The sequence below is a fragment of the Cynocephalus volans genome, chromosome 17, assembly GCF_027409185.1.
Source record: "Cynocephalus volans isolate mCynVol1 chromosome 17, mCynVol1.pri, whole genome shotgun sequence".
In the NCBI taxonomy this organism is placed as follows: Eukaryota; Metazoa; Chordata; class Mammalia; order Dermoptera; family Cynocephalidae; genus Cynocephalus; species Cynocephalus volans.
In genome coordinates, this window is record NC_084476.1 from 14,583,815 (window position 1) to 14,595,986 (window position 12,172).

General features: G+C 41.7%; 1 protein-coding gene across 1 annotated transcript in view; it reads right to left on the reverse strand.

Moving 5' to 3' along the window:
* Nucleotides 1-6,169: 6,169 nt before the first annotated feature.
* Nucleotides 6,170-12,172, reverse strand: part of LOC134365539 (olfactory receptor 1N1-like) — a 38,241-nt gene continuing 32,238 nt past the window's right edge. Inside the window, 1 exon segment of the mRNA XM_063081658.1 lies at nucleotides 6,170-7,114. Coding sequence (XP_062937728.1) covers nucleotides 6,170-7,114 — 945 coding nt within the window.

Sequence of the window (12,172 nt, forward strand, 5' to 3'; positions counted from 1 at the left end):
TATTCCATTCAAAATTTAGTCTCATCTTTTATTTCCTGGAAATTTATCAGTTCTTATAAATTGTTGGAAGATGTTGGCTAACAGGGATCCCATGTCATAGAAAGGTGGCAGAACTGGGAATTTGTAAAGTGTCTCTTTTCCTTTCCTCACTTCCCAGTCAGTGCTCTTATCAATTTTTTTTTGATGGTGGTGATGTCAGCAGGTCAGACAGAGAAGTTATACAGGACCCTCCATGCTCCAGGAAACTATCCACTGTTATGAGTTCATCTGCTCCACTTAAGGACTTGAGGCTTCTTCTTGATTTTAGGAACACTGATCACCCTTCTAGACTACGATAACTTTTATTCAGCAGTTCACTTTCAGACCAGTTGTCTATCAATTTCAGTCAAGACACAGGCTCAATCCAGGTAGGGAAAGAGAAAGACAAAGAAAGTATCCAAAGCCTGGAGCCTTCTGTTGCCCCCACCTCATTTGGCCCCTCTCTCAACCTGGCGTTTCATTATCTATCTCCCCGACAATCATTTCTACTCAGCTTAGTGACCCCAGGTTTGTAGTATGAGCCCAGTAATCTTCTATCTTCTGTATTCTTCTGTCTTGTTCAGCATCCATGGAAGGTCCACAGAGGTCTCTTTCTTCAGGACTGTACTTAGTTAAAGATAAACAGAATTACAAATGCTTCTGAGACTCAGCACCACATAGTTGCAAGAGAACAGTATTTAGAAAAGACAGATCGCACTTGTAAGCCACACTGACCAGAGTGGTGACTGCATGGTCTCAGGCAATTCACCTAACTCCTCTGAATCTCAATGTCATCTTTTGTATAGGTGGAAAAATTATGAAAGGCCTAACATATTTTTAATTTGAAATAAATACACACTAATAAATTTGGCTTAACATCACAACTGACCAAGAATAATAAATGTTAGTTTTCCACACCTCCATCAGAGATGAATTTTCTAGCAGAACTTGTTCAGACACTCTTGAATTACGGTGATGATGGGCAGCATGGCATGCTAGTTATCTTCTTAGTCGAAAGGCAATCAGCTGTCCTAGCACACAGCAAAACATCTGCTCTGGCTTGAGCTAGAACCAAATGACTAAAGGTCAATGGATGGGTGAGTTGATGGGTGAGTATATGAGGACAGACAGATCAGAAGAGTGTCTTACTCTCTATTTGTTTAATATTTACTCAGAAAGTGGCCCTTGACCTGGAGCTGATTAAATTACCCCTCGTATCCCAGGTATCTTCGTGGAAGAACAAAGAATGTTTCTCCCACCCTCTACCTGATCAAGCTGCAAACATGGAGTCATTTTGTCTGCAGGCACCATCACAGCCAGTTCTAGAGTCAAAACCTGAACAGGGATAGAACCTTTCTTGTGGTCTAGACAAAGCACACCTTGGTTAGCTTGGACACACTCGCAAACTGCTGTTTACTTTCACTACTTCTGTGATGATGCCATGTCTAGGACTGAGTACTTGGCTCAATGTCCCTGCCTGAACTCCAGTTCTGTCATTTGGATCCTTGAAGGTTAGGCTAGTTCTGTCAGGCCCATTCTCCAAAGGGGTCTACACACTGTCATTCATATTTTAAGCCATGGGCAGGTGACACTGCTCTGAGTAGATTTTCCTCAAGAAACATCAAGCCCACTTGCCTCCTGAGACATGTTTTATCACCACCTGTTCTGCTAGTCCACCCCATCCCCCAGATTAGTTTTCCTTGGTTGTGGGCAGCCCAAAGCACACTTGCTTGTGCCATATTGACTTGGATATGTATGTACAACTTCTGAAAATCACATTGGAAGTACATACTTTATTTGGGGCACTTTACTTCAGCCACGCCAGGGCTGCATTTGCCAGCCTTCCCTGGTCAACAAAGTTTGCTGCTTTTTTGAAAACCACAGATGTGCAATATGTTCTCAAGTTTACACATACTTATGGAAGTTCGTATCATTGACATTTCAAGTGATCAGTTTATGTCCTTCCCAAAAGTTAACATTAATTGTTTCAAAATGTGACAGCAGAACTACTTTTCTCAGATGAGGAGACCTGGCACTTGCATTTAATCCTGTAGACACACACGCACGCACGCACGGACACACGTACTGTTTTATTTATATATATATATAATTTCAAATATGACATCTAAATTTTTAAAATAAACAAAAATTATTTTATCTTGTCACAGATGGAAGTTGGGGGGGAATCAAATAAAGAATTAAATTCACTCTGTATTTAAGGGAAAAAAATCCATAAATGTCACATTGATTATTATCTTTGAATCCAGGAAGGTTTTTTGAGGGAAATGCTATAAATGAGACCAGGAAAGATCTCACATATACATAAATTTGTCATTAAGGATAAAAATTAGAGATAATAACAGGATAATAGTGAGACTTTCCTTATGTTATAGACTCTGTCATTCAGTAGCTCTTTAGCAAGTTAGCAACTCCATATCAGGCATGTGCCTATCCATGATCACACAGAGCTGGATAAAGACATGACCTCCATGGTAAAGAAGTTCACATTTTAGTAGTGTAGAGATAGGTGAACTAAAGATATGCAAGAGTACATAAAGTGCCTTAAAATAAAAATAATATGAATAATTGTGCTTATTATGCATGATTACTACATGCCAGGCACTGCATTAAAGCTTTACCTGTATTATCTCCTTTAATCCTCATAATAATCCTATAAAGCATACACTGTTGTTATCTATATTTTACAGTTGAGGAAATAGAGGCTGAGGGACTGTGACATAATCACATGCTAGTAGCACAAGGGAGGATAAAGCTAATGCTGCCTGAATGTCAGCCAAAACTTTACAGGGGAAGTAATTCTTCAGCTGGGTTTTGAAGGATGCTCAGGGTTGATACATAATGGGACCAATGACAGTCTAGGCAGAGGGGACAGAGTGAGTCAGAGCATTAAGATAGCATGGTAAGATCAGGAAAGTATAAAAATTGGGTGTTCCTAGAGCATAGGTGTATATGAGGCAAGAAAACATCGAGAGATGAATCTAGACAGGCAGAGAAGGACTCTACTGTGGAGTGGCCAGGATGCCCCATTAAAAAGTTTAGACATTGCTTTGCAAGTGACGGGATGCCATTGGCTTGGGGTGCAGAGGAGTAGGGATTAGATCTAGGGAAGGTTATGTTTGTGTTTGAGAAAGATTATTCACATAACCAATGCACAAAATGACTTAGCAATGGATTGGGGAGCCTGGAGACAGGGAGCTTAATTAGAAGGTCATTGTACATCTAGATAACAGATGATAACAGATGTGCCTGAATGAATACAACGGCACGGGGATAGAGAAGAGAACACCTGTCAAGGTAGACAGACAGGTATTGGTAATTCGTGGGAAGTAGGTGGTAGAATAAAGGATTGTTCTTGATTTCTGGCTCTGTGGACTGATATCTAAGAATAAAATGGAAGGCGAGACACCTTGAATAATTTTGATTAGGTTTAACCATCTTTAAGGAAGAGAGGGAACACATTGCAGACAAGCTGCTTTTTCAAAACCGGTTCTGTAGTGGATTGAATTATGTCCCCCCAAAACTCCCTGAAGCTTGAATTGTGTCATCCAAGTTTTATGTATTATAAACTTGGCTCCCACTGTGACTGTTAAGAGGGTGGGAAATCCTATTGTGGTAATTGAAAGGTGGGGCCTTGAAGAGGTGATTGGATTGTAGGACCGTACAGTAGTGAATGGATTAAAAATGGTGGTCAGGGACAGGGTTCTGAGGGCTTTAAACAGAGAGGAGAGTCTGTCTTTCTCTCTCTTTCTGCTCTCTCTGCTTCCACCATCTTGCAATATGAGACCCCTTAGTCACTGTTGCCACCACCAGATGGACTTTGGACTTCCCAGCCTCAGAAACTTTAAGCACTAAATTTCATTTTCTTTATTAATTACCCAGTTCCATGTATTTTGGTATAAGCAACACAAAACAGACTAGTACAGGTTCTCAGCAAGAGAAAGTAAATACCCTAAGTAGAGAAGGGGCATCAGGAAGCTCTCCATCACCCCACCTCTGATCCCAATTAAAATCACACTCTGCTTACATTACAGAATGCAAATGCAAAGATTGATAAATAATCTGTACCTCAGTGTGAACTATTTTAATGCCAACATTACAATAGTTCATAACCCTATATGCAATGGGTGACCTCGAAGGAATAGAAGTTTGAGCTTAAGGACAGGGTATAATAGAACGTATCAAGGGAGGAAGAAATTTGGATCTTTGAATACAGTGGTAATGATTTTGGCCGGGTGGAATCTAAGAATGTTAGACTGTTGAACAGTGATATGCAGCAGTGTCCCTTGGTGGACCTTTGTATGCTCTGTGCTGACCTAACTCATAACTGCCACAGAATTATATAGGGGAAACCAAACTGGACACCCAGTCGCACCTACTTTGCTAGAGGCTGTGGGAGAGAACTTAAAACCAACCCCAAACAGAGTTCAGACATGTACTGCACTATCAAATGATTGAAAACCCCTGATGATCCAAATGGAAAAGGAAACCAGAAGGGCACCTAGAGAAACCATCATGAGTTGAAAAGGTGGGGCTGTTTGGGTCAGTCTGAGCAGCAGGTTTAAGATATCAGAGGGGACATGGATTGCAGGGATAGCGTGAGCCTGAGTCTGGTAATTTCACTTCTCAGTCTCCCACATGACCACTAACTGTGTCATCAGGAGCCTCAGAGCTCTATCAGGAGACCCTCCCCTGAAAGAGCTGATCATGACAAGTAGAGGGTATTTTCTTGCCAGTGGAAAGGACAGAAGAAAGCTAGAGGTCAGTGGCTCAGGAGAGATTATCAGTGACCCACAGTCGGCAGAGTGATAGATGTCAATAGGATGGAAGGAGAGTTGCAGACTAAAGAGATGAGAGCAGAAGGGCTCCAGGGTTGCAAACAGCCCCGGCTCTGGTTGTGTGAGAACACCCTCACCACCCCATTCAAGGAGTCTTAGAGGGAATATCTGGAAACGAGCTCTAGAAAGAAGGACAAACTTTCTGTTTCGAGTCAGAAAAGAAATAGAATCCTCAAGTAGTACCAAGATGTGGCATGCTGCTCTAAATGATTCACATTTGTACTCACCAGCTGCTGAAGCCTGGGACAGTTTGATCCCATGAAAGATGGTCAATAGTTATTTGTTGAAAAAGAACAGGAATCATAAAACATTTTAAGATGAGTTGAGCCTGAGAAACAAACTGTAGTGAAAGGGAGGTGTAGGCAGCCAGGAGACACTTGGTCAGATACAAGGAATCAAAAATATATGGCCCTTATTTTCCTAAATAATATCTTTAGTATTTCGAAGATTTGTGGAGACAGAAAGAACCTCACATGCCAATAAACATCATTTTCTTCATCTCTGCAACTAATTTAAACTCCTGGTGCCCTCTTTAGATCTGAAGGCAAACCCATAGGCAAGTAAGGAAAGAGGGCTGCAGTCTTCTCACCTACAAGTCACAGAAAGAACACTGCATTGAACATTTCAGACCAGCAGGAGGCAGAGGCAGCACAAGGAGCTCTTGCACCCTCCCTGGTGAAATCATTGCAAACCATGGGAAGTCGGAAAACAAGACTGGAAATGTAAACGTTGAATGTCAGTCTTCTAATGGGGAACTCTACCTATTCTGCATCTCCAAAGGTAACCTGCATCCTTTATTGCTTTCTCCTGACCTCCATTTAGTGCTATAAACAAGACAGGTGTCCCCAAACTGTTGATGATTGGTAACTTACTAACCTGGAATGAAAGTGTCATGAAAGCCAGGACTTGTCTTGTTCAGTGATGTATCCCTGGCACATAAAATATCTCCCAGCACAGTAAATATTTGTTAAACAGAAGAATCTCAGAAAAAAAAGATTTTTTTAACTTCCGAGTTGAAGGAGGAATAAAGAATGACAATAGTAATGATAATAATTGTTATCATTTATTGAACATCTACTATTATTTGCCACTATGTTGGATGCATTACATAGTTTATCTCAGTCTCCAAATCACCTTACTAGATGGAAACTATGATCTTCACTTAATAGATGAGAAAACTAAGGCTCACAGAAGTTCAGTACCTGAACTACAATCTTATGACTAGTGTGTGGCAGACCCAAAACTGAAGCCAGTTTGACTCCAAGCCTGTGTCTTTTCATTAGACATTGCTATCACTATATCCAAAAGGAAAAAATTCTCCCGAGACTGAAGAGCCTCTTTAGGGCCCCCTTCATGTCCTTGTTTCTTAGGCTGTAGATAAAGGGGTTCAGCAAAGGAATCACTATGGTGTCCACTGCAGCTGCTGCAATGTCCTTCTCTTCAGAGGCAACAGAGGGAGGGCACAGGTAGGCACTGAAGAGGGTCCCATAGAACACACAGACAACACAGAGATGGGAGCTGCAGGTGGAAAAGGCCTTACCCCTGCCACCAGGCGTCCAGACCCTCAGGATAGCAGATACAATGTGGATGTAGGAGATGACAATGCATATAAAGGGGACGATGAGCACTGTGCCTCCTAAGAAAAAAACCATCAACTCATTGATGCGGGTGTCAGAACACGACAGCTTCAGGACAGGAGTTATGTCACAGAAAAAGGGAACTATTTCTCCAACAACGCAGAAGGACAGCCGAGCCATGAGGATGGTGTGAGTCAGGGCAACAGTGTTGGTGAGGACCCGGCACAGGGCAAGCAGCAGGGCACAGACTCGGGGGCTCATGACCATGGAGTAGTGGAAAGGGCGGCAAATGGCCACGCAGCGGTCATATGCCATTACAGCCAGGAAGAAGCTGTCCAGGTCACCAACCATCAGAAAGAAATACATTTGCGGGAGGCAACCAGTACGGGAGATGGTGTGATGCTGAGTCTGGACGTTCACCAGCATCTTGGTAACTGTGGACGATGTTAAACCCATGTCAACCAAAGCCAGGTTGGCCAGGAAGAAGTACATGGGGGTGTGGTGGTGCGGGTCAGAGCCGATGGCCAGGATGATGAGCACATTCCCAGTCAAGGTGACAAGATACATACACAGGAAAAGTCCAAAGAGTAACTGCTGTTGCTCTGGAGACTCAGACATTCCCCGGAGGAAAAATCCAGAGGCGCTGGATTGGTTTTGATGACTCTGCATCATCTGGAGGCTGGGGAGGAGGTTGGATGATAGGTTTCTTCTAAAACTGCATGTGCTCACTCCCGATTCTCCCAGCTCCCCAATCTCCCTTTAAATTCGTCATTACCCTGACTTTGACTTCGATCTGACCCTACTTCTTTCCTTTCTCTCTTTCTCAGGAATCTCGTGTGTTTTTCCTTTCCTGTCTCTTTCTCTCTATTCAATCTTTACACAGACAGTATCTTCCAATCAGGTTCTGGGCATGCTTAGCCCTGGTATGACCATGCCTTGGACTAAGTCTACAGCCCATATCAGTTTCATCATTGCAGCAGGACGTATGCATGAGACCCTGAGTATACTGAGGTGAGCTAATCTCACATTCTCTTAGGAGGTATCTCAAAATCCCACACAACATTCTTCCTTTAAAGACCTTCATGATATCTCAATTTAAAGTGAAGGACTCATGCCCTTTATTGCCTCATCATGTCTTCTGAGATAAAAAGTGTGAATTCCTGCACTTTCTCCCTGCATTTGAGTTTTTGTCATTGGCACCACCAGCTTGTAGCTGAGCTGTACTAGCCACTGTCGTATGTCAGGCACTCTACTGAGACCTCACACAGATTGTCTCCTTTAATTTTAATTTTAATTTTTAAAATTTTTTTGGCAGCTGGCCAGTACAAGGAACCAAAACCTTGACCTTTGACCTTGGTTTTATCAGCACTACCCCCTCCCAACTGAGCTAACCTGCCAGCCCTGTCTCCTTTAATTCTCAAACAACACCAGGGCACAGAGATTATTATTCTCACCATTGTATAAGAAAACTGAGACTAGGGATATTTGAGTAATTTGCACAAGGACCCACAGCTTGTAAATACTTGAGACAAAATCAAACCCAAACCCATAGCATGCGACTCCAGAGACTAAACAATCAACACAGTAGAAAAAGCCCAGTTTTTTAACCTTCTGTCTTTTTTTCTCTCTACTAAAGCACCTTGTGCTAGTATTTCTTGCCCTATTTTTTGGTTCTTCCTTTCTCTAAAAGGGTTTCTCATCTTTCATTCTACCTGTGGCTTCAGAAACCTCTGTAGATCCTTGAGACATCAATGAGGTACTTCCATCACTTGGGGCAACCTCTCCCTCTGTCACTCCAGGGTGATGAGGTCCCTTTACTTACCTCCAATGTCTCTCCATCTACTGTGTCAGCCAACAGGCAAGGGCTGGCTTGGACACAATGGACAGATTATTCCAGAGGTAGGACCTGCCAGCCTGCAATTGTTTGTCTCAAGTTTCTCTACTTAACGCTACTGTGGTTACTGAGAAGACAATGCAGATGCCTTGATTTGGGTGGAAGAGCTCAGATTCCTCCTGACAATCTTCGTGATGGGCTTCACTGCAGACAGGATTCAGGATCAAGAATAATAAATGCAAGTGGCAAACAGCCCGAAGCAAAAGTCAGATTGTTCAATTGAGGTTAAATACACAGTTTGCAGGGATAAAGGAAGAGAGAGAGAGACTAGAAGTCCAGGTGAGGAGCCCAAAAGTTTAACGAAGGACCGTAAAGCCAAGTCAAGGCCAGATCTGAAGGGAAAGCTGGAGCAGTCACAGTTACATCAGCTGGACCAGAGAAGACCAGAAAGAAGAGGTTCTGCACTGAGTATTTGAGACGACCTGGGACACATGGTACTCTGATCCCACCTGCCCCAGGTCTTCTGGGATTTTGAAGTATCTCATATTTATGTTTTGAAACCTGAACAGGTAGACTCAGATATAGGGAGCTGCTGGCTCATCGAGCTAAACCAGGAGGAGGCTGAACGTGCTGTATTTAGGCATCTACAGAGACAGGGAGTCGTGGGACAGAGTTCCCCAGAGCCTCATTAGTGTTAACACATGTAATTATCCAATTCCCTCTGAATCTCCTATAATAGACCAAATTAGTACTGTGCTGACTTCATTTAAAATTCGGGAAGCTTTACTTTTTTCTCTATGTTCAGCGGTAGTATTAAGGAGATATGCTATTTTTATTGATTTTTAACCACAGTCTATGGTAAAAATCCACTTTCTATGTAATAAAACACCTAGCTGCCCCCTTGCAAAAAGGTTTCTGCCTCTAAACTTTTTCTCTAAAGAAATTCAAAAGCTGTCAATATGTACTTTTACAAACATCTTAAAGGCATATGACATATCTTTCTTAAAGAAATCTTGTGCTTCTGGTTAACAATATTATACTGAACTCATGCATCTACTTTCACACACTTCTTAAATTCTACTAAAAGTACAGTGATTTTTTTATAACACATAAAACCCACAAGGACAGAGAAGAGAGGAAAGTAAACAATAGTAACAAAATTTTGGAAGTCGGAAACCAGGTGGATGACCAAGACACCCTCAAGGTTGTCCTCAGCTTGACCCAACTTTAGACAGACTTCTTGACTATAGGAACACGACCTCCATTTTCTTTACATTTACTTTAGAAAACTTGCTATTGTAAATTCTTTCTCTGTCTGTTTGAGACATAAATCTTCTCCCAGACTTTTGCCAGTTTTACAGCTCAAGAATGTTTTTCACAAGGACCTGGGAGCCATCCCTTTGAAATGTAACCATCAAAAAAGGTAGCCTACCTAGCTCTCAGTCTCTGCAGAGGAGCAGAGGTATAATTTCCATAAGTTCCTATTAGCAAACACAGATTACTTAATTACATTGACCAACCTCACCGTAACTCCCTCCGATACTTTTCTACTAGCTCACCCCAGCTCTTAACACTATGGAATACTACTTTGCCATAAAAAAGAATGAAATACTCCCATTTGCAACAATATGGATGAACCTGGAGAAACTTATGTTGAGTGAAATAAGCAAAGCACAGAGGGGCAAATACTGCATATGCTCACTCATATGTGGGAGCTAAGAGAGAAAGGAAAGAAGGAAAGAAAGACCACAGTAGTATGGTGGTCTTACAGAGGGAGGGAACATTCCTAGGGCTACAAAGCGGAGTCGGGGGGAGAGAGGGAAGGGATGGGAGGTTGGGGGATAATTGTGTGGAGACACGGGGTACCAAAGGAATTTCTGGTAATGGGTATGGCCCCAGTATGAATCTGGCCCTCACATCATGGGCACAAGGGGTGACAATTAGCTTTGTGTCTCATGAATATCCTTTTTAAAAAATTTTTTTTAAACTTAAGAAAAATTATTATTATTATTATTTTGTGACCGGCAAGGGGATTGCAACCCTTGGCTTGGTGTCGCCTTCACCGTGCTCAGCCAGTGAACACACTGGCCATCCCTATATAGGATCCGAACCTGCGGCAGGAGCACTACTGCACCCCCAGCGCCTCACTCTCCCGACTGAGCCACGGGGTTGGCCTTCGTGAATATTCTTAATAAAAAAAAATCCTTATGCCTTTTGTTTCAGCAGAGTTGAGTTCAGTCTCCCTCCCCTATTACAGCAGTCTTGACCCATAGTGAAACAATCTTGAATAAAGTCTTCCTTGCCTGTTTAACTCCATGCAGTGCAATTTTTCTTTAACAGTTAACTGCGTTGACAGACATAGAAAAGCTAAATCCTAAACTGGCAGTAGATAAAATAGAAGAAACTGTATGATTGACACCAAAGAATCCTTAAAAGGCCTTGAAACTGGAAGCCCTTGGTACCCCTGCATCTGGAAGTGAAAGGGAAATAAGCTAAGAAGAGAGGTGATAGCCATTTTAAAAAAGTTGGATCCCTAAATCCCCTTTTCCTCCACACAAGTGAAATACTGCCCATCCCTAACCCCGGCAGAAGTAGGAGATTTACTTTCTGGAGAATACTGGAGTGGGAGTTGCCATATACAGCTGAGATTAGTGAACCATATCAAAACTAAAGGAATTACATGAATATTTAAGGTTACTAACCTATTCATCATTACAAATTGTAATCTTTCCCCATAACCTGCACTTGACCTGTCACTCCCAGCTCCCCTCTTCCCCCCCCCCCCATTTCTAGTGTCCTTAAGTTTATTCTCTCCTTCTGAGAGTTTAATGTGCTATTGTGGTTTTTTTCTTTCTTTCTTTCTCTCTCTCTCTTTTTCTTTTTTTCTTTCTTTCATTATTTCATTCTTTTTTTCTGTTTTTTCCTTCTATCTATCTATCTTTCTGTCTATCTTTCCTTCTTTCTTAGCACCCATTTATTTTTATTTTTATTTTTTTTCTTTTCTTTTTATTTTTTAAATTTTATTTTGTCGATATACATTGTAGCTGATTAATGCTCCCCATCACCAAAACCTCCCTCCCTTCTCCCTCCCCCCCTCCCCCCCAACACTGTCCTTTCTGTTTGTTTGTTGTATCAACTTCAAATAATTGTGGTTGTTATATCTTCTTCCTCCCCCCCCCCCCGGTTTGTGTGTGTATGTGTGTATGTGTGCTTAGCACCCATTTATGAGTAACAACATGTGGTATTTCTCTTTCTGTGTCAGGCTTATTTCACTTAAGATCATTTTCTTCAGGTTCATCCATGTTGCTGCAAATGGCAAAAGTTCATTCTTTTTTATGGCTGAGTAGTATACCATCGTGTATATATACCACAGTTTCCTCATCCAGTCATCCATAGATAGACTTTTAGGTTGGTTCCATATTTTGGATATTGTGAATAGAGCTGTGATGAACATGTGAATACATGTATCCCTTCAACATGATGATTTCCATTTCTTTGGATACGTACCCAGTAGTGGGATTGCTGGATCGTATGGTAGTTCTGTCTGTAGTTGTTTGCAAAAACTCCATACTGTTTCCATAACGGCTGTGCTAGTTTACGGTCCCACCAACTGTGTAGAAGAGTTCTCCTTTCCCTGAATCTTTGCCAATATTTGTTATTCTCGGTCTTTTTTATAATGTCCAGTTTAACAGGGGTAAGATGATATCTCTATTTGGTTTTGATTTGCATTTCCCTGATGATTAGTGATGCTGAGCATTTTTCATGTACCTGTTGGTCCTTTGTATGTCTTCCCTTGAAAAATGTCTATTCAGCTCCTTTGCCCATTTTTTAATTGGATTGTTTAAGCTTTTTACTGTATAGTTGTATGAGTTCCTTATATATTGTGG